Genomic DNA, 22,517 nt, shown 5'->3' on the forward strand with positions numbered 1-22,517 from the left:
GGGCTCATATCCTTCTTGTTGTTCAACTTCTGATCTTCCTTGTCTTCTTCTAGGCCACCTCGACGACAGCATCAGTAATATATTTAAGCAGTTAATCATACAGTTTTATTCTTCACAATTAATATTGTAATCTGGAACCATTGTTGCCCTTACTATTCGTTGACCTTTATTTAATTGGTTTCGTTCGTTCATGGTCTCATGGGGCGGACCGAGCATATACCGAGCGGGGGCACGGGCTCCTACTTATTTTTATTCGTTTATCGAATTATAGACTGTTTTTACTGTAGCTACAGAAGCCCAATAGCTACCAAGCATTCCCTCAAATCTGGGCTGGATCCGCCAATGGTCTCATCTCATGGATGTGTTTCATGCACGTTGATCTTCTCTTTGAGTTCCTTTCACTTTCTGAGACTGACCTTTCGTATTGAGAGAAGAAAGCTGACACACCACTTGGATGGTTATTTAGATCAAATTGATCTTTATTACATGTATACCTCAGTTGGCCACGTATCAGTCATAAAAATATTTTCATAATAATATACTTATTATATATTAGATTTCAAATAATCAATACTTCCATGATAATATACATGTCAAATAATATATATACCTATGTTCAAATAATATATATGTCAATATATACTTTCACGATAATATATAGGCTTATGTTCACAAGAACATGCTTAATATACATAGGTTTTTCAGAAAAATATGTCTATGTGTATTGCGAAAGTAATATGTGTGTAGTTATATTACAGACATATGTCTTATTTAGACACGTCTGTGTGTAGGTTTATTACTTATAAACCGTTTATACAAACTCGATATCACAGATACTTTACAGAGACAGAACACATACTATTTATAATAAGATTTAAAATATATATGTGATAATCTATTCTGAGATAGTAGGAGCATAACTAATGAATGTGTTGCCTAGTTGAACACGTATGTCTCATTTGATGGAACTGTTTAGTTAGCTCGGTAATTGGCCAATTACGATGACGGTCGGGGCAAGAACAAGGAAGGAAATTTTATACGACTCTTGACAGAAAGATTTTTACGAGATTCTGATCTATGCTATCTTTTTACTAATTTAACGGTTGACACGTGTAGAAGAAAGAAAGATGAGAGTACGTGTCATATTACATATTAGAAGATGAGGTTTTTTAAGGACCAATCCTGTAGAATTTTCATGAAAGAAAGAATGCCGGCCGGTGACAACTGATAGCGTGGTTAATATCGTCAGCATGAGGTAATCCTTTTCATCACTTTGATCTCGGACGTATTGGCCGTACGGATCACAAGGTGCTGTCCTGTACCATGCATGTCAATTCTATCGTCAATTCTGTAGGGGCCCATGCGTAAACTCGTCAGCCTCACGCAAAAGGTACACCACTGTTTCGTTCATGTAGATTATGGCCACAGGAATTTCTCCCGAATTCTATAGGAATTGAAATGTTTTATGTAAAATTTAAATATTAATTCAATTTCCCAGGGGACCATACACTGACCCATAATTAAGCCCTAATATTGTCGTTCTGCATATATCAGCTATCAGTTCTGTATCCTCAGGTTGCTTTGTGACAAAATTTGTTTACTTCTTTTTAATACAATGATACACAGTCTTTTTATATATTTTAAAAATATATTGTTATGCTCTACCAACAGATTGTGAAAGGGAAAGTTGTCATTCTTCTTTTCCAAAAAAGATGTCATTGTTACGCTGGATAAGCATGCAGCGGGTTGTGATATTATTGATTTAATAGTATCGTTATGTGATGAAATCGTTGAGCTGACATCTACAAAACAACAACGCCTTGTTCCAGCATATCTCTAATTATGATTTATTTTTACCTTCATTATTCTTTCTTTTATTTAGGTCTGGTGAAGGTACAACGCGTAGATCATACAAATACAGTGCATCATCTGTCTGAGGTCAACGAGTACAAACCTAAAGAATCATGTGCATGCTGCATGTCAACGTGGCGGCCGGATGCGTTCATTGCCCAGCAGGTTCGTAAGCAAACAACATGTGCAGTACTGGCCAGAGAGAATCAACGGCAAATGCTGTTTTTGGATGCTTAATAACATACATCGATCAGACAAAGTGTTATATGTGTCCAGAATTTATTTATTTACTGACATAGTAGAAAATAAAAGAGAACTGATATATTCTATCTCCTTATATTTTATATCAAGTGGAAAAATACATTAACCATGTCATGGTCTATTTGCTCCAGAAAAGTTTAGGAAATTCTCTTGGTGCGTTTTTAAAAAGAAACTTTTGCGTGTAGGGGACTGAATGCATCTTGATTTTATACTGTTTGTGAATCTGTCTTTGTTGCTAGCTAGGATATCATGATCACCTTTTTGCCATAAAAAGTTTGATCGATCACACATCACATATATAGCTTGTTATATATATATGCAAAGTGCGCCATGTATAAACCAAAGAAACAGATCTTTTACGCATCAAACACAAACCCCTAATTGATCCGTTGTTAGCTGGTCCAAACCAATTGGCTTCCCAGGACCCAATCAATTCTCTATATAAATCTTCCAAAAGCCCAGAACAATAAGCAGTTGACACAGGTAGCAATCTCTCCTGAACGCATTTGATGATCGATTCATAGGGTTTTTTCTTCTTTAAATTGATTTGGATCGTCGATGATGAAACATGAGATCATCAACTAGGAAATCAATATAAAACTGCTATAAAACCAGACATCCTACTACCCGACTCGATCCAACGACACATCGTATTCTACCTTTTTTTTTAAAGTCTAATTATTGTCTGCCTTTTTTCCATGGTCTGTAACCACTCCCTTATATTTCTTGTACAAGCTAGCACTCCACCTCAATCAGACTACTAGTCCTACTTTTCCTAGCTTCCGGTCAGAAGAAGATCCAGAAGACATAGCCAGGAAGAAGAAGAGCAGGAGGAAGGGAGGGAAAAGAAGAACAGCGGCGACGAGCGTCTACTGACCGATCATCTTCTCGCATATCATCAGATTTCGGAAGCTGATTTAATTTTTTAATTAAATCATCTTTCCTGCTTCGGTCCATTTGGGAGAAGATAAGGTGATCAAGAAGCTAGCTAGTACTGCTTCGGTCCATTTGGGAGAGGATAAGGTGATCAAGAAGCTAGTTAGTACTGCACAGGTTTGCTGGCATAGGGAAGTGCTTGCATGCATGGGGGATATACCATGGCAGCAGCAACATGAGCAGGCTTCTTATCCACACACAGGGATGATCCAAGCTTCCTCCTCCTCCATCCATGGCAGCATCATGTATGTAAACCCTAACATACACAGATAGCTTGAATTAAATATTTTCTCTATTTTCTAGCACATATATAGATTGCTAGAATTAACACTTGCTTTATTTTGATTCTTGTTTTGTGAAGACAAAGCATCTCTATTTATTTGTCTTTCATCTCTCGAAATACATGAATATTTCTTCGTGCCTTCTGGCCCTTAAATTTCTCGGCATGTGCTTCTGCTTTGGTAATTTCTCATTAAGGTTTTGGACTTGTTTTCATGTCTTAGTTATGATTAGCTAGGCAGAGGCGTGATTTTGGAAACATAAATAATCCTCTACCTCGCTCTGATTATTTACTTCCGGAGATTACAACGTAACTGAAGTATGGCCGGGCATCTTAATCTGAAGATGATGCATGCTTTAAAGTGTCTGTACTTGCATATGTGTAATTTGCACTGCTGATGATGCACGTTTTCTCCAAGTAGAGGATGTGATGGTGTAACCAATGCAAAATCGAAAGATTTTTTTTTTCATTTCCTTAATTATGGATGTCGATCCTCTCTTAAGAAATTTAGCATGGCCAGCTCTTCTGTTTATTACTTATGTTTCCCTTCTAGTTGCCTTTTCCCACTAGATGGAAATGAATTGAGTGAAAACGTTATTTCAAGTTTTTTTTTTTTTTGGTCTTGTAGAACATTTAACTCTAAGTGATATGTTCAGCATCCGATAGCTTGTTCAAACATTTCGTCCTTATTTTATTTCCCTTTCTTGGAGAGTGATGCTCCTTTCACTACAATCTTAAATCTGTAGAACCATTAACGAACCAAACTATAATGATAATTATCATTTTGTGTAATTTCGGAGTGTATTAATTTGTGCAAGTGCAGCAGAAAGGACTCTGCAGCGGGATACGACATGGCAGAACTCGATCAAGCCCTCTTCTTCTACCTCAACAGCCAGGATCAAACATCAGATATTCAAGAACACCCTCGTAAGTCGCACTTAACTCCATACTTTTTCGTAATCTGTCAAAGTCAATGCAAGCTTGATTATGCATATATAGCTGTGAGAGGCCAGAGGGAATGGACTTTTTTCCCTGTCATATAAACTTTCTTGCATCACAAGTTCATACATGGCAAGTTAAACATATCATCTACCCTGATTTTACATGGTTAAGTTGCTAGCTACCCTATAGATGCGCGACAATGGCGATCAAATCTCTTGTTCTTTTTCGTTCTTTTTGGTTTGCGAAACTTCTTCTATACGTCTGACAAGACAATTTCAATCAAAAAAAGGAAAAAGGTTCCCTGATAGTTAAAGGAGAGTGACATGTAACAAACACCTGCTGATCTATGTGTTCATTCAAAAGGTCATGATTTTTTGCTGAAATGAGGCGGTTAGGCAGAGATATCTTTTCTCGTTGGCTAATTACTAGCTCTCTGCCTCACCACTTATCTATTTCCAAATATATATATATATATATATATATATATATATATATATATATATATATATATATATATATATGTGTGTGTGTGTGTGTGTGTGTGTGTGTGTGTGTGTGTGTGTGTGTGTGTGTGTGTGTGTGTGTGTGTGTGTGTTCATACTTTTACGCTTGCTCGTAGCTCCTAGCTTGAAGTAGTATAATGTTAGTGCCTTATTTGGGCATATAAAATCACCTACCAACGTGTATATGTGCACATTTTAGTTCTCTTCTTTTATGCACGTTTTATGTACAACTACAAATGCATGCGCATGTTCCAAAGTCGATCATAACGGTGTTCATGTGCGCGCGTGCATTCTGCAGAAACTCTCAACATCTTCCCTTCTCAGCCAATGCACGTCGTCGAGCATGCACCAAAGGTACAATTCTGAATTCCTTGACATGAAATGCTGATCGATGGATTTGGCGACGACGATCGAGCACACGCACTGGATCGATCGATGTTCTCAATTCCAACCCTAGCTAATTGATCTTGCCTCTGAGCTTTCTAGCAGGGATCTATGGGGACTAACAACACGGCGTCGAGCGCCGGCGCTGGCCCTTCGAAGCGTCTGCCGCCGTCCATTAACCCTCCGTCGTCGAGGCCGGCTCCGGCAGGGCCGAAGGACGGCAAGCCGGCAGTCGTCAAGGTTAATTTAGTAGCTCATCTCTATACATGCGGAAGTGTACTTACGTGTGTGTATACCAAGTCCTTACATACATACACACATGCATGACAAGTCCTTACATACATACATACATGCATGCATGCATGCATGCACAAGTCCTTACATACATACATACATACATGCACAAGTCCTTACGTACATACATACATACATACATGCACAAGTCCTTACATACGTACATACATACATACATGCACAAGTCCTTACGTACGTACATACATACATGCACAAGTCCTTACATACATACATACATGCATGCATGCATGCATACATACATACATATACGGTAGCGTTATTTTACACCCCGCCTGCCCGGCCCACCCACGCCAGCACCAGCCCACCCACCAAGCTTGTCCGCACCAACCAGAGCACGCCACATGGCCACGCCAACTGCGCCCATGCTCGCGCCCTGCGCTAGTGCATGCCATGTGATGTGCCAGCCGCGCCATGTGCCCCCAAGTTGTCAAGTAGTTATTAGGTAGTGTCCAATACTTCAATAGTTGTTTAGTAGTTGTTCAGTAGTTATTCAGTAGTGTCAGCCGAGGCTACTGAATAAAACTACTGATAACTACTGACACTACTGAATAAAGCTAGTGAACCAAACTAATGACACAAACTACTGAATAATTTTACTATGACTTGTAACTACTAACGACTACTGACACCCCTGAATAATTTTCTATGACTTGAAAGTAGTGAACCGCTACTGACAAGATTACTAAATAAAACTATTGAGAACTACTGGACTACTAAACCATTGAACACTACTAGACTACTAAACTACTGAGCACTATTGGACTACTTAGCACTATTGAGCAACTACATGACTGCTATTGAACTATTGATCACTATTGTACTACTAAACTAATGGACGCGTGCGCGCACGAGCGAGCTTGCGCGGGACACATGGCAAGTTGGTACGCGCTACGCGTGCGGGGGGGGCGTGCGCGCCATGGGCACGTGACACATGGCGGCGTGGGCTAGGCACACATGGGCTAGCTATGTTGGGTCAGGGTATAGAATATATATACGCACACAACGAGTCTGTTCTGCGCATACGCGCGGAACAGGCCTCAACTACGCACTGACTGATCAACCGAGCCATGCTTCCTTCCCCACGCACCAGACTGAGTCTACCTTCAATCCGCCCCGCACACCACAACCTCCGACACAAATCGGCCGACAGTGCCACCCTACAAAATCCGACTAGGTGCCTCAATCTCGAACCCCAAAATCCATAAAAATCGCAGCGGCGGCCAACCACAAGCCCCAAATCAACACCATCAGCTTCCCTGTATCGCAACTATGGCCTCCCAACCTCAAATTCGCAGCGGATTCTCGACCCCAACGCTACCGACCATGCTAAATTTCACATAATCAACGCCAAAAAGGTCATCTGCACCCCAAGCATCCCCAATTGCAACTACAGCGACAACATCGACCGTGGATCCTAGTACTGCTGCAACCATATCATGGCGATCACACCAGTGGTGCGTGCAGCAGAGCAGGATCCCTTACACCACCAATGTCTCATGACGTCGTCGGTTACGATCTCTCCAATCGCCATGGAGACATGGAGACACCTCTAGTTGAATGGAATTACGTCAATGTAAGTCACTCAGTTGTGCTTTGTGCTATACTACAGTTACAACTTGGTTTGTAGTTGTGATTTAGAAACAACCAAGTTACAACATGCTCAAGAACATAGTTATAACATGGTACACACCCTAGTTATGATATGCATTGTCGAGTGAGTACTGATTACAATATGGTGAACACTCTAGTTATAACATAACGAACACTACAGTTACAACATGATGAATACTACAGTTACAATATGGTGAACACTGCAGTTAAAATATGATAGACACTCTAGTTACAACATAGAAAACACTCTAATTACGACATGTATTTTTGATTAGTTACAATATGTTGAACAATACAGTTGCAACATTTTTTATTACAATTGATCAATGATATTGTTTTTTATGTGTCTCTGAATCTACAGCATTTGGTAATCCAATGAGCCCGCAGGATTAGTGGATGGGACCGTTGTGAGGAACGGTGACGTCCTAGGGGTGAATTAGTACACTTAGAAACCTAAAATAAATTGGCTCTAAAAACTTCACAAAATAAGTCTATATTAATTTCTATCTAAATATGTTCTAGGTTTATCTAGTGTGTCTACTCTACCGCTTAAGAGAATTGTAACCTACGCTAGCAAGGTAATTGCAAGTATGTAAATACAGAAACATAACTAAGGTAGAGAGACAAACTCGGCATAAGGATTTTTATCCCGTGGTATCGATGACATGAATGTCACCTCTAATCCATGTTGGAGCTCCACAAAGGATATACTCCCGGTTGCCAAGTCTCTTCTGGTCATAGCTCTTGAGTTATCAAGTCACCAAGACAAGGTCTCAAGCACGATGAGCCACCAAGGCAAGGTTCACTACTGCCACCGTTATCACTTCAGAGCTTGAGCCACCAAGGTAAGGGTCTTCGCATCCCTGTATACGTGTCTTGTCGCTACTCCACACCAAGTCGAAGGGTCAACAAGCTTGAGGCACCAAGGTCCAAGATGCTAGCAAGTAACCAAAACTCCAAGGCGCCGACGTACCACTCGATACAAGCTAGGATACACTTGGATATCTGATATCTCAAGTGTATATGAGCTTCTTCTAGACTCCAGCAGCATGCCACACGTTCAAATGACTGAGTGGAGGGGTATTTATAGTCTCAAACCCACCAACTAGACGTTTTCCCAATAGCTCAGAAAAGTTGTTTATACCGGATGATCCAATGAGAACAATAGTACTAACATCAGATCATTCGGTGAGTACAAACTTAGAAACTAGCCGTTGGACTCAGAGTCTCTGTGAACACCGGGTACTCCATTGTGCCTTAAAATCCATCACCGGACCTTCCAGTGAGTTATCTTGAGCTATCCGAGCCTTTACAACCTCTCTGTGTAAAATGCTCTAGTGTATTCATCTGGTGTTCATTTCATTCACACCGAACCATCCGGTGAGTTAAATCTTCTCTTCTTTTCCCTAAAAATACTCTGGTGCAACTATCTATGTGATCACCGGACTATCCGGTGAGTTGATCTTTATTCTTCAATAATTACAGTCGCTTCTGCAAGAAATGATTTTGTACCATAATCCGGTGTGCAGAAACCAAGCATCGAACCTTCTGGTAGGTTGATCTTTAGTCTTCTGCACTTGTATTCTTCTTTGCAAGCAATGCTCCAATGTTATCCTGTGCAGATCACCAGACTATCCGATGAGATCATCAGCCTTCTTCCCTTTGTCAGAAGTACTCCGGTGAGTTTAACATATATAGCACCGGACTATCCGGTGAGGCTATCAGCTTCTGTGCATAATGCTCTAATGAGTGCAAACTCCTTTGCACTGGACCTTCCGTTGAGATCAATTCTCTTAGGACTTATCTAATTCAATTAAACTTTGTCCCGGTTCCGGTGGCTTCTTGATGTATTGCATCCATGAGACCTACTAACATATATTCTTGGTAAACATGTTAGTCTCAATGATTATATTGTTATTAATTACGAAAATCACAATCATGGCCTAAAAAGGGCTACAAACATATGTTGAACTCGAAGAAAAGCGTTAGAGCACATGGGAGAGAGCTTTATAAATCATGATCCAATGAAATGATACCAATTGAAAAGATATAATAATTGTAATGATATGCAGCATTGATATCAATTGAAAAAGATAAACAAGAATCATAATTCATAAAACTCACATAATATAATCTAAACTCTCCCTTTTTGTGTGCATACATATAATGAGACTCACTTGTGAATATCACTTGTAGGAATGTAGCAATATGTATATATTTAGACAACAAGTAGAACAAGGAGAGGTAGGAAGTTTAAATCATATCATGCATAGAGATAGCTTAAATGTAGAAATGAATTGGCAATAATACCAATTAAAGCATTTAAGTATTGCATACCTCCGGGGACGTGTTAATTTCTCCATGATACTGCAAAAGATACATCTAGCAACACATATTAGTTTCAAAATTACAATATATAGGATATACTCCCCCTAAATATGTGCATACAGGTTCTGAATACTTGTGAGACATATACACTTATTATTAATAAGAATGAAAAGTGTACACTATGGATTGATTCATGGCACATAAAAGATATCAATTGTGAAATTAGTGCCATAAAAAGAACCTACAGTTAATAAACCATGTAGGTTGCTCATAAGAAAAAGAGAAACATAAGTAACTTACCATATAAAAACCTATACTAGGCATTGCAATAAATTGAAGTAAGTATATGCGATCCTAGATGTACTAGATGCAAAAAAAAAAATGAACTGAAGTCTAGTTACCATTTACCTCTTTTACCTTTGGATGGGGATTTGGGTATATGATAATCATGATCTTCATCAAAGTGCCCAATCTTATGTACTTGGCTTCTTCGCTTGAACCTTCACTTCATTTTGTGAGCCATGTCTCTAAATCACATAGCCGCCTCGGGCTTCAAGTCTTCTTTGAAATCCAAATTGATTGGGACCCCTTCATGTTGGTGATGACTTCATTGGGCACCCAAATGGGTTAGTTCTACCCCTCAATTCTTTCTCCTAACCATATGTGCAATCACCTTATCATTGTTCTTCTTCTTGAACTTGTAGCGGTTGTTCTTGGTCTTAGTTTTATAGTTAGGCTTCGTATAGATGTTGGAGGCCTTGTTGGAGAGATTCATTGCTTTTTTTCTTCTCCTTATTTTCCTTCTTGACCTGCTTGTATTGGAATGATTTGTGACCTTCTTGATGACATTTGAAGCATATCACGATGGACCCCTCCGTAATTTTCTTCACCATGGTTGCACGGTTATCTTGAGAAGGTTGGACATGATTCTTACCCTTTAATCTTGTCAAGTCCTTCTAGAGTTTTTTTACTTCTTACTTGAACTCATCATTTTCTTGTACAATGAGTTAATTAGATGGTTCTACAAGAATATTCTCAACACATATCTCATTGCAAAGAGGTAAGCATGATATATCAATTAAATCATCACAAGAAGTGCAAACATCTACCTTATGATTAAAATTAAATAGAGAGGTAGATTGGTTCAAATGGGCCTTAGATTGAGATTCAATGCACTCAAATTTTGCCTTAAGCTCATCATATTTCTTGTTTAGCAAATTAAATTTGCTCAATAATTGTTCATAATTAGAAACAAATGTAGCATGAATGTCATTAAGTGCATTGAATTTCTTAAGTTTTTTTTTATTGTTTCTTAAGGACCCTTTGTTGCTCATTGATCAAATGAAGGAGTTCATCGTAGGAGAGAGAATCCTCATTGAATTTATCATCACTTATATCACTTTCTATACCTTTGGTCATAAGGTATTTGTGTGATGATGGCTTGTGTGATGACGATCTTGAGGAAAACATCTCTTAGAGGAGTGGGTGGCAAAGCTCTCATCACTTAAGCTTGAATCTTCATCTTCACCTACTCATCTTCCCATGCTTACATATTCTTTGGCTCTTCTCCTTGTCTCCCTCTTGCTTTTGGTTTTCTTCTCATTTTTGATGTGATCAATTTTTTAACGAAGTCTTTCATGAAGATTTGTTGATCAATCCTACATTGATCTTCTTGATGTTCTGCTCCACTCGAGAGATGAGATTGACGACTTCGTGATCTATTTCTTCATCACTTGATGTGTTTTGCTCATCATATTCATTACTCTCTTCATCTTCATCTCCATCATCTTCGTTTGAGCTTGACTCTTGCTCTTGCCTCCTCATCTTCGCTTTCATGTATGGGCATGGTGCTTGCTCGCTTGTGAGAGTAAGGTTCTTGACGTTGGATGAGAATGAGGCTTCCACCCCCATGTTTATGGTTATCTTATGGGCGATGATCTTGCCGAGCACTTGATTTAGAGTCATCTTCTTGATGTTGTTATTTTCGTAGATGATGAAGACTATCAACTTATACTTTAAAAGAAGAGCTTGAAGTATTTTTCTCATCATTTGATCATCGTCAATTGGAATCAAACCTAGCCCATTGATCTCATTGATAAAAATATTTAAATGTGAGTTCATATCATTAGCACACTTTCATGGGCAAATTGTTTGATGCTATTGAGCTTAGTAACAAGCACATGATATTTCTCATTGCACACATTCTTTGTGCATTCATGTATTTCAATGAGACTATTCCAAATATCATGTGCATTGATGAGAGAATAAACACGATTAAATACATCAATATTTAAAGATGATAAAAGGATACTCTTCGCCAATATATCTAATTGTTTCTCCTTGTTAGTGATACGAGGTCTCATTCCTTTCTCGGCTACTCTCTAAACATCTAGACCTTTAGTTTGTAAATAACAAGACATTAGAATTTTTCAACAGGGAAAATTTATGACATCAAAAAGTAGAGCGCTATGGGTATCTATCCCAAGCCTGGACGTCACAACTCTAGGATGTTAAGACTATCAACAGAATGAGGCTCTGATATAAATTGTGAGGAACAGTGACGTCCTAAAAGGGGGTTAATTAGGACACTTAAAAACCTAAAACAAATTAGCTCCAAAAACTTCACAAGATAAACCTATATCAATTTTTATCTAAATGTGCTCCAGATTTATCTAGTGTGTCTACTCTACCGCTCAAAAGGATGATAACATACTCTAGCAAGGTAAATTGCAAGTATGTAAATGCGGAAATGTAAATAAGTTAGAGAGACAAATTCGGCATAAGAGATTTTTATCCTATGGTATTGATGACATGAATGTCACCCCTAATCCACACTGGAGCTCCACAAAGGATATACTCTCGGATGTCAAATCTCTTCCGATCACGGCTCTTGAGTTATCAAGTCACCAAGACAAGGTCTAAAGCACGATGAGCCACCGAGCCACAAAGGCAAGGTCTCACCACTAGTCTCTCTTTCGATCACTTGCCGTCGTGATCACTTTGGAGCTTGAGTCACCAAGGCAAGAGTCTCCGAGTCCCCATACACGTGTCTTGCCGACGCTCCACACCAAGTTGGAGGGTCAACAAGCTTGAGCCACCAAAGCTCAAGATGCTGACGAGTCACCAAAACTCTAAGTCACCGACATACCACTCAGTACAAGCTAGGATCACTCTTTAATCACTTCTTCAAGCTGCAGCACCTAACTACAACTCACTCTAGGCCTATAAGAACTAAACACTCTAATCTTATGCTTAATTGCATTGGATGATCACTTTAAGTATTTTGGTGGCTTAGATGTCTTCTCAAATGTATATGAGCTTTCTCTAGACTCCAACAGCATGCTACACGTTCAAATGACTGAGTAGATGGGTATTTATAGCCTCAAACCCGCCAACTAATTATTTTTCCAATGGCTCAGAAAAACTGTTAACACCGGATGATCCGGTGAGAACAATAGTACTAACACCGTATCATCCGGTGAGTACAAACTCAGAAACTAGCCGTTGGACTTCCACTCAAAGTCTCTGTAAACACTGGACACTCCAGTGTGTCTTCAAATCCATCACTGGACCTTCTGGTGAGTTACCTTGAGCTATTCGAGCCTTTACAGCTTCTCTGTATAAAATACTCTGGTGCATTCATCCGGTATTCATTCCATTCACAAACCATCCGGTGAGTTAAACCTTCTCTTCTTTTCCTTGGAAATGCTCCGGTGCAACTATCTTGTGATAACCGGACTATTTAGTGAGTTAATCTTTATTCTTCAATAATTGCAGTCGCCTCTGCAAGAAATGCTCTGTTGCCATACTCCAGTATGCACAAACTAAGCATCGAACCTTCCGATGGTTTGATCTTCAGTCTTCTGCACTTGTATTCTTCTCTGCAAGAAATGCTCTGGTGTTACCCTGTGCAGATCACCGGACTATCCGATGAGGTTCTCAGCCTTCTCCCCTTTATCAGAAATACTCTGGTGAGTTAACACAGAGAGCACCGGACTATCCGGTGAGACTATCAGCCTCTATACACAATACTTCAGTGAGTGCAAACTCCTCTGCACCAGATCTTCCTGTGAGGTCAATTCTTTTGGGACTTCTTCAATTCAATCAAATTTTGTCTCGGCTGCGGTGGCTTCTTGATGTATTGCATCTATAAGACCTACTAACATATATTTTTGATAAACATATTAGTCTCAATGACTATGTTATCATTAATCACCAAAACCATAATCATTGTCTAACATGACTATTTTTGCTACAATCACGCTCTATACCTATAGTTGCAATATGTAGTTGTAATCACTCTATGCTCATAGTTATAACTCTTTTATGTACGAAGTTACAACTGGTTGTAATCGCTGCTCGGTCTCCAGCGGGCCTGTGGGATCGATGGGTGAGGCGTGCGCTTGGTCTATGGGGCTGATGCGCACGTTAGAACTTAGTTGACGGTTCAATCGGGCGCGCGCTTAGCCTATACATATTCAGCAGGTACGTTGTATGTACCTGTAGAATATATATACACACTAACTATACATATACTTACATGCATGCATACGTGTGCTAGCTGCTTGCTGCTTGGCTATGAAATGACATTGTTGTGCTCATGTGTGTTTATTGCGTACGTACATGACGTGCATGTCATCTTTGTCAGAGAGATGGGAGCAGCGGCACGCCGTCGACTTCGGACCAACAGGAGGGGCCCAGAACGCGGGACGCCAAGACGCTGAGAAGACTTGCTCAGAACAGGGAGGCTGCAAGGAAAAGCAGGCTCAGAAAAAAGGTACGTAGTAGCCAGCAGTACTGATGATTGTTTTCAATCACTATATATAGCTCGCTGGTCAGCTTGATTAAGTAGTTAACCAGCCGCCTAAAAGTTGTTGCAGCAGTAGCAACCTAGCTAGTAGGGATTACACAAGATTAAATTTGACATCCTAATTTTCCATATGTGAAAATTGTGTTTAATTCTTCATGATTGGGCTATATAATAATGTAATGTTTCCTTTGTCACAATATATATGTTTCCTAAAAAAATGTCAATGTGTAGGCTTACATTCAAAATCTAGAGACAAGCAGGATCAGGCTGTCCCAGCTGGAGCAGGAGTTGCACAGATCTAGAGCTCAGGTATTTACTTGAAGATAAATTTATCCTACAACAGGTTGCTATAATCTTTGTCCTCTTGTGATTTTCACAACATGCAGGAGGGTTGCTAATCGATATCTTAATTTGCGTTACTTCTACAATATGCACTTCTCTGGAATCGATAGATCGAAGCGTAAGAAATTATATATTGTTCAATACTCGACAAACTAATCAAGTTCGTTTCATGCATGTCTCCAAACACAAACCAACCTGCATCAGGGAGCCGTTTTTGGTGGTGGAGCTCTTTCTGGTGGCATTACTGGACTAAGCCCAGGCATGCAATCAAACCCTAAATATTTTTCCTTCTGAAAATTAGAATAAGCCCTAAATACAGCTCATAATTAAACTTTCTTTACTTCAATTCCTTGTTGATTTCTCCTATATATACTGCATTTGTTATGCACAAATGTTTTTAAATTTTCCACTTATATTGTGATCATCTGAAAACTAAAAATTAGCACTGTTGCAACTAGCAGAGGCGGCATGGTTCGACGCGGAGCACGCGAGGTGGCAGGAGGAGCACGGCAAGCTGACGCGCCACCTGCGGGCGGCGTTGGATGAGGAGCACGCGGCAGCTCCGGCGGTGGCGGACGCGCAGCTGCGGCAGCTGGTGGACGCGGCCGCGGCGCACCATGGCGTCCTGGTGGAGCTGAAGGCTGCCGTCGCGAGGGCCGACGCGTTCCACCTCGTGTCCGGGGCGTGGGTGTCCACCGCCGAGCGCTGCTTCCTCTGGATCGGCGGCTTCCGCCCATCGGCCCTCATCAAGGTCAGTTTAAGTTTAACTATCTTATCAGTAGATGTATATGTAATTATGAAAGTTAATGAAAAAATTATTATCGAAAGAAAAAACCTCATTAGTAGCTCGTTCATTTATAAGTAAGCAGCTTGCTAACTGATGTAGAGTTAGCAAAGGCTTTTGGTGCTTTAAAAAAAATAACTGCACGCAATATATATAAAACGACAAATATTTCAGAACGATCGAAATGCTGAGCTTGGGCTTTTGTAAGCATGAGCTCACGGGTTACTTCAGTACGTAGTTAACCAACTGCTCCTTTGATTATTTGTGTGTGTTGAGCAAGTCCACAAAAATAAATGTAAAGTTGAGTACGTTGTGCGACTGAATTTTGGCGCACACACACACACGTTCCTTGCCTTCTTGACCACAAACGCATGCACGACTCAATCAGTGACTACGTATACAGGCTCCTAGCATGTATATGAGTATATGCTAATGTATTATGTTACTAAATACATAAGCAATTAAGGATGTAAGTACTATTCGGTGATAACAAGAAATTAAGCCTTTAGGGCACGTACAAAAGTGCGACATGAGCTGTCTATAAGTCTTGCTATATGTAGGATTTCTGATTATCGTGGAAGGGGATTAATGAAGAAAGAGAAGGTTAATTGTCTTGAGGAAGAGACAGTTTGTAAACCATTTATCTCTTGTACTGCATTTATTACTGGCTAGTACTAACAGACAATGAAGTGTAGTAGTTTTCTTTTAAGCTGTCCCTATATTAGGTGTAATGTGTTAAAAGGTAGCAGTTGTCTCAACGGTTATACACTTAGGAAGAAGCCTGTTCTTCAGACATTAGATAGGTATGTCCATAGATGTATGTTGGATTAGCTAGCTAGCTAATAATAAGTTGGTGAGATGTCCCAGTTGATGGAACACACAGGCCTTTGGAATAATGATCTTTGGCTATATATAATATACTAGTACTAGCTAGGTACGTGCTATTTGACTGCTAATTTTGTGGTGGAAGAATTGTGGTGATCGACAGATGGGCAACTGTAACAGTAGCTAGGTTAGATAAGAGATGGAGACGGGGATGGTTAAGTTACCAACAACAATGCAAAGGATGTCTTTACATGTGTGTCTTTTGGCTTCTAGATGGATCGGTTGGGATCCATCCCCAGGTCTCATTAACAAATGCTTACGTTTTAGACAATCACATAGTTCTCGAAAGATAGTTTTTTTCGTTTCAATATATTTGTAAAATCTAACAAAATTTATGATATTATAAAAGTGTATTTCAAGGAAAATCTACTCATATAATTTTTCATGTTTCCAATCATTATATTTGAAAGATACTAATGAATAGTCTAAACTTTAAAAGTTCGATCGGAATTTTGTCCGAAATGTTGTGTCTCTCTGACTGAAGTAATTTTGTATGCTTGTTTCATGCTGGTGTAGTCCAAATTTCAGTTCAGTCAGTGTACTTGCATTGCATCCTTTGATCGTTAGTTTTTTTGTGTTAATTTTGTAATACAAAAGTCTATATTAATTATTTCCAAAAAAGATAAATTAATTAACTAGCATGCATGCATGCAGCTAGTGGTCCGGCACGCGGAGCCTCTGACGGAGCAGCAGGCGGTGGGCGTCTGCAACGCGCAGCAGTGGGCGAGGGAGGCTGAGGCGGCGCTGGACCACGAGCTGCAGGCGATGCACCGCTCCGTCTCCGAGGCCGTCTCCTCCGACGCAGCGTCGCTGCTCTGCCCCGACTCCGACGTGCCCGGCTACATAGCCACCATGTCCCTCGCCATCCGCAAGCTCGCCTCCCTCGAAGCCTTCGTCAGACAAGTAAGTTCCTTAATTTTTCTCCAGTTTTTTTTTTTTTTTTTTTTGTCTCTGCAGGATGGCTGTACACCAGCTGATAACTTTCAGTAACAAGCTAGAATGACTTCACTCACTGAGGTCTGTGGTTGCAGGCTGACGTGCTGAGGCTGCAGACGCTGCACCGGCTGCCGCAGATCCTGACGGCGCGGCAGTCGGCGCGGTGCTTCCTCGCCATCGCCGACTACTCCCACCGTCTCCGCGCGCTCAGCGAGCTCTGGCTCTCCCGGCCGCGCCGGATCCAGCCATAGATCTAGCTACCTAAGCAGGGACACTTCGTTATAGATGCACAACAAAACAGGGAGGGGATAGTTTCAGTTCAGATATCATATAGAGGAGGTGATCGCATAAGATGACCCCATTTCTTGCTTCTTAATTTGACATGAGTTATAGGAGTATTTATAAATGTAATTCTGTATGTATAATAAAGATTATAGTGATACCTGATTCGGCAGCATAAAATTAAAATACTAATAATTATAGGCTGTAACTTGTGTGATCTATTTTGGGCTGATTTTGCTTCTCAACATTCAGACACAGAATCTTCCGATTATTTTTCACAATGAGTACATGATGTCGGTTGTACCTAAAAACAAATTAGGAGCAGATTGACTCATTGACATATCACATGATGTAGCATCCAGATTTTGAAATGGTAAGTAACCAATAAGTTGTTGTAAAACTAATAAACTACTTCCAAATAATGGGGTGTTAGATTTTACAAATGTGATCTGCAACCAGCCTCCCTCCCCATCTCAGGGGAAAAGAACAATTAAGTTACAAACAACAAATTGTCAACGCTCCCAGGTTCTCAACAATTACAACATAAAAGTGCCATCACAATGATGACTTCCTTCTGATGTCACAATCTATCAAGAGCATCAACAATTGCCTTTCGAAATGCATTGTTGTGGAGGAAAAAGGAGGAAACATGGCCTCCTGTTACCCACCGGACTTCTGAGCCCGGCCATGCCTTCTGGAGCTCCATGACTGAATGTCTGGGAATGTAACCATCATCCTGCAATAAGGAGTACATTGCTTTAGATTGGACATACAAATACTCGAGTAAACAAAGGGATCACCTGAAATAAGGATATCATCGTTTTAATCAAGCTCCATGAAAAATGCTCAAGTAAACATTTCTGCTATTAACAAAAGGTTTCAATTTTTTTAAAATTGCAGCAGCAGTCCAAGATGACACTTTGCTGCAAAAAGTGCAGGAGAATGATATATTCTGAGTGAATTCAAAAGAAGTTCTGCCGGAAGAGTAGTAAAGCAGCCAGTCAACTAGTAACTTAAGCTGATAATGAAAATGAAGTCTACCTATTAGGCTAGAAGTAAAAGACTGGTAGGGAAAATATCATATCTTAGGAGATTATAATAAAGGTCATGAAAAGGCTCAGTAGAGCAACACTAACCGTTGCACCGACAAAGATGACAGCCTGTGGGTTCTTTGGCACTGGAAATCGAGTTACATCAGTCAAAGACAAAACTGACCGCAACTTGTCCCTAACTTGCTCGATAGTGATCCCAGTTTTCTGTGCCGCATCTTCGGTCAAAGATGTTACATCTCGAGTTAATGCAGCTGCATCTTCTCTCAATGCATCCCAAGCTGTGGCGTATTTGTAGACTCCTTCACAAAAAGGTACAACTGCAGAGTGTGGGGCGAGAAATGGTAGTGTCGCAATTGGTGTAGGATGCAGGGATCCAACCATTGCCGCATGCACACCACCTGCGTTATCAGCAAACACATTTCTGAGAAGATCTGACAAGGCATTTCATATATAAAATCAGAATACTATAAGAGTGGACAGCTTTAAAATGCTGTGACGTGTTTATTCAATACATCCAATTATGAGCAAAAACCAGAATTACATACCCATGCTGAGCCCACATATGCCAATTTTCCCATAACCAGCCTCAGTCTGCAGCCAGTACAGGAGGCTGCGAGCTTCATCAATTGTGGCTTTTCCTAAAAGTAACAAATCACTCACACACTGAAGCTTTGACCCATGCTGCATGCTAGGACGTCGTTGTCCATAATAGGGGCTGCGGTTCATTTGAGTTATCAGATATTGTGAGTTGTGGGGAAATATCTGCATGAAATAATGCAAACAAGCCTCACCTCTCAAGAACCATAGTTGCGATATTGTCCTTCAAAAGAGGCCCACCAAGCCGAAGTCTGCGCTCGAATGTGTGGTCACCAGTGCCTATAATATTATAGAAAAAAGGAACTTAATTCATTAGATAAGTCCCAAAAAAAGGGTCAAGGAACATTTTTGACTAAATGAAAGTAGAGATGCTTTCGGGTATGAACATTGACTCCTGATCATCCAATGCAGGTGACTGGAAGATGGAAAAATGGTTTCAGAAAAGGAAACGATCAGAGGGGGTGATGTAAAAGGTGTCAGAACTAGATAACCAGCAACAGCACACTCATCTAGTGTTCAACTGATAAAATCTAAAGGTGTAAGATAACCGAACATTCAATATAAAAAGGCTATATGGTCCATTAAGTTATAGAATAAAATGTAATTACAAACTCATGTACCTGCCAGATGGATCACACATGCCATATTCTCTGGTTTAACAGATTTAGGGGTAAGAAAAGCAACTCTTGCATTGTGACTCTCAGGAGGCAATGCGTCAATTAGTTGCTCATGACATGTAGTCCTGAAAACACCCTCTCGCAGACAAGAATTTTGTGTCTCCCAAATTGTTTTCCACATGGGCTGCACAGCAGTTGGTGGCCAGTTCTGGCAATGCGCCTCAGGGAATAACTGCTTCACCATCCTCTCTAGCAAATCAAGTTTAGTACCTCCCCATCCTTTCGAGAAAAATGGTGTTCCTAATTTGGTGCGATGAAGGAGAGACCCATATATGTGGTCCAGTACATAATGTACTAAGCCAAGATTCACTGATACCATATCCAATCAATCCTTGAATAATGTTGATTCTTCAAATCTTATTGTTAATAAATTAAAAATCAATGGCACCAAGAAATGCCTGCAACACAAAAATTAACAAGAATATGGGTCAATACTATATTGTTGGGAATTCAATGTATCAGGAACATTTACAGTACACATTGTTTGCAGCATACCACACAGCAGAGGCTCGCTAATTTGCAAAACTTAAAGCAAGAATATTTCAAAGCAGGTACATGCACTAGCTTGAAATCTTGGATAGGGCACAGCAACACAAAGTATGCATTTGACAAAAACAAACTCTAAATTTGGGCAACTGCCTAAGAGCATAGTGGGTCTGTAGAAAAAGAAAATAGTAGGGTGACAATGAAAAGCTTGGACTCGCACTCTGCCATTCTTCAGTATGATACAAAATGCCAGATAAAGATTCAACAAGCCTTTCCTTATGGAAATCTTCATAATAGCTGCTTGGGGAATCTAGAAGCAAAGAAATATTATGATCTTTGATCAGAAGCAACCTTCTCTTAACTCTTGGAAAAAAACCTTTGCTGATGAAGTTCTACTTCAGGCTAATAGAATCAAGGAAGATTTAAGAACTGAACTACTAGAATGGACAATCTCAGTTTGCCCTAGTTTAAATCTCTTCTATTAGTGACCTGCTGGCCTCTCCCTTCCTCTGCTTTGGAGTTTCCACCCTCTTTGGGTTTTGTATAGTCTTACTTACTTTGTACTTACTTTTATGTTTTAATATACTTCTTAGTAGGGGCCTCCCCTGCTGAGTATACCCCTTACAGAAAAAACAATGAAAAGCACAGAAAATAACCCTCCAGAGAAGTGCCATAAATTACATTTCAAGAGCCTCTATTTAGGCAGGATAAAGTCAGGAACCATGATCAGAATAGAAAACTCCTAAAGGCGAAAGAAGAGTAGTGAATTGCGAAATTGGACTTGTAAGGCCTACTCTCCTTAGATTGTATCAATGTTGTACTTTCAGCCTTGGATTAAGCTTCCTGCTGGTAGGGGCCGTGATCACCTTCCTGGTGCTCACGGCAGGGGCTTGGACAAAGGTAGAAGAAAGAGAACAGCAAGGGAATCGGCAATAGAAATAGCAGTAGAGGAATAGAAGTAGTAGAGATAATTGTTGCTCTCCTTTATTCTGGGCGCATAGCCCCCACATATATATGGCCGGCCAGGGGTACCCAGCCGGCTTACAAATTCTATTCAAACCACAATTCCTATCCTAATCCAACTAAACTTCTATTCTTAAACCGACTGGACTTCTTATCTCTAATCCGATAGCTATAGAATCCTATCTCTAACTGACTTAACCAATATCTGTCCTAATCCGAGTAGGACTTGTTATTCCTAAGCTAGATTACATCTCCTGCCCAATTCTAATCCTTCTTTCTGCGTCGCCTATACTGGATGCCGATCATAACATGGGCTAACCAACCAACCTTTAAATATTTCTTCAAGGTATGGCATTTACATGTATGCTGCAAACATCATTTCATCGCATTCATGTACGGTAGCGACAGTCTAAACATCCAGGACAGCTAAAAGAACATTTCTCTCCCACAAGCAACGCGTCTAGTCAAGGTAGATCTGAAAGAACTTCGATTGAGCTCACCATCAACTAACTACCTAACAACGCAATGCAGGTACCCAGATGCGATCCTCCGCGCAGAACACCATCTGGCCGAAAGCATTCCGAATCAAGCAGGCACTAATCCGACCATGATTACAACGGACGCACCTAGGCATGAACTGGCGGCAGCGACGAGACGCCAGGAAACCGCGAACCTCCGCTCGAATATCAGCCTGACGCACAACGAACCCGCGAGGAGGGGGGTCGCTGCGGGGTATCGGGACAATCCGGCCCAAGATCCACGGCGAACGCGACGCGCGGAGCCCGCGAACCGGGCGGGGGCACGCGCGACACGAGAACCCGCGAAGAATTACCTCGCTGGATCCGCGGCGGCGCGAGGAAGACGGCGGACGCGGCACGGGCAGGAGCTGGGTCGCGCGGGCCGCGAGAGCTGAGCTGCACGGACTCCTTGCTGCGCGGCGCAACCGAAGAAGAAGAAACGGTGGGCGACAGCCGCACGGGACGCCGCCGTGGCTGGATCGGGGGCTGCGATCGGATTTGATACCCACACATGTCGCTCATCATATATCTTATCTCACAATTGTTGCCAGGACGAAGACTGTAGTACCGGATACAGATATAAATACCAATAGTCTCTGTTATAAATATAAATCGGTATAAATAGAATATTTGATGAGTTGGATAGAGATAATATTGATCACGAATATTCTTCATATATTAAGTCAAAGCAACAGAAATCCATATTCTACACAACACCTTAAGCATGTGTCAATGAAGCATATATAATTGCACAATGAAACATGTGAAGTATTT

The 22,517-nt window shown here is 40.6% G+C and overlaps 2 protein-coding genes across 7 annotated transcripts; one reads left to right on the forward strand and one right to left on the reverse strand.

Moving 5' to 3' along the window:
* The first annotated feature begins 2,622 nt into the window (after nt 1-2,622).
* LOC133918558 (transcription factor TGAL9-like) lies at nt 2,623-17,697 on the forward strand. Of its 5 annotated transcripts, none has more exons than XM_062362483.1 (10): nt 2,623-3,293; nt 4,155-4,255; nt 5,072-5,127; nt 5,260-5,397; nt 14,060-14,188; nt 14,453-14,530; nt 14,768-14,822; nt 15,025-15,314; nt 16,887-17,135; nt 17,264-17,697. In XM_062362483.1, the coding sequence occupies exons 1-10, from the start codon at nt 3,196-3,198 to the stop codon at nt 17,417-17,419; spliced, it is 1,350 nt and encodes a 449-aa protein (XP_062218467.1). In that variant the 5' UTR covers nt 2,623-3,195; the 3' UTR covers nt 17,420-17,697. The 5 variants fall into 5 exon arrangements, with proteins under 5 accessions (XP_062218467.1, XP_062218468.1, XP_062218464.1 ...); XM_062362480.1 differs by having other exon boundaries at nt 2,624-3,293; nt 4,152-4,255; XM_062362482.1 differs by having other exon boundaries at nt 2,625-3,293; nt 4,152-4,255; nt 5,263-5,397.
* Nucleotides 17,698-17,828: 131 nt separating this feature from the next.
* LOC133918559 (uncharacterized) lies at nt 17,829-22,283 on the reverse strand. Of its 2 annotated transcripts, none has more exons than XM_062362487.1 (6): nt 22,058-22,283; nt 19,720-20,174; nt 19,294-19,378; nt 19,048-19,217; nt 18,587-18,900; nt 17,829-18,186 (listed from the first exon to the last, which is right to left on the reverse strand). In XM_062362487.1, the coding sequence occupies exons 2-6, from the start codon at nt 20,093-20,095 to the stop codon at nt 18,031-18,033; spliced, it is 1,101 nt and encodes a 366-aa protein (XP_062218471.1). In that variant the 5' UTR covers nt 20,096-20,174; nt 22,058-22,283; the 3' UTR covers nt 17,829-18,030. The 2 variants fall into 2 exon arrangements, with proteins under 2 accessions (XP_062218471.1, XP_062218470.1); XM_062362486.1 differs by having other exon boundaries at nt 21,852-22,283.
* Between the last annotated feature and the right edge of the window lie 234 nt (nt 22,284-22,517).

This window comes from Phragmites australis, chromosome 5, assembly GCF_958298935.1.
Source record: "Phragmites australis chromosome 5, lpPhrAust1.1, whole genome shotgun sequence".
Lineage (NCBI taxonomy): Eukaryota > Viridiplantae > Streptophyta > Magnoliopsida > Poales > Poaceae > Phragmites > Phragmites australis.

Coding starts and splice junctions, on each gene's coding strand:
- LOC133918558 (XM_062362480.1), top strand. CDS start 3,196: ATGGGGGATATACCATGGCAGCAGCAACATGAGCAGGCTTCTTATCCA. Junction 14,189..14,452: donor AAAGCAGGCTCAGAAAAAAG/GTACGTAGTAGC, acceptor GTCAATGTGTAG/GCTTACATTCAAAATCTAGA. Junction 14,823..15,024: donor CATTACTGGACTAAGCCCAG/GCATGCAATCAA, acceptor TGCAACTAGCAG/AGGCGGCATGGTTCGACGCG.
- LOC133918559 (XM_062362487.1), bottom strand. CDS start 20,095: ATGGTATCAGTGAATCTTGGCTTAGTACATTATGTACTGGACCACATA. Junction 19,218..19,293: donor GCAACTATGGTTCTTGAGAG/GTGAGGCTTGTT, acceptor AATGAACCGCAG/CCCCTATTATGGACAACGAC. Junction 18,187..18,586: donor TCATCTTTGTCGGTGCAACG/GTTAGTGTTGCT, acceptor TCCTTATTGCAG/GATGATGGTTACATTCCCAG.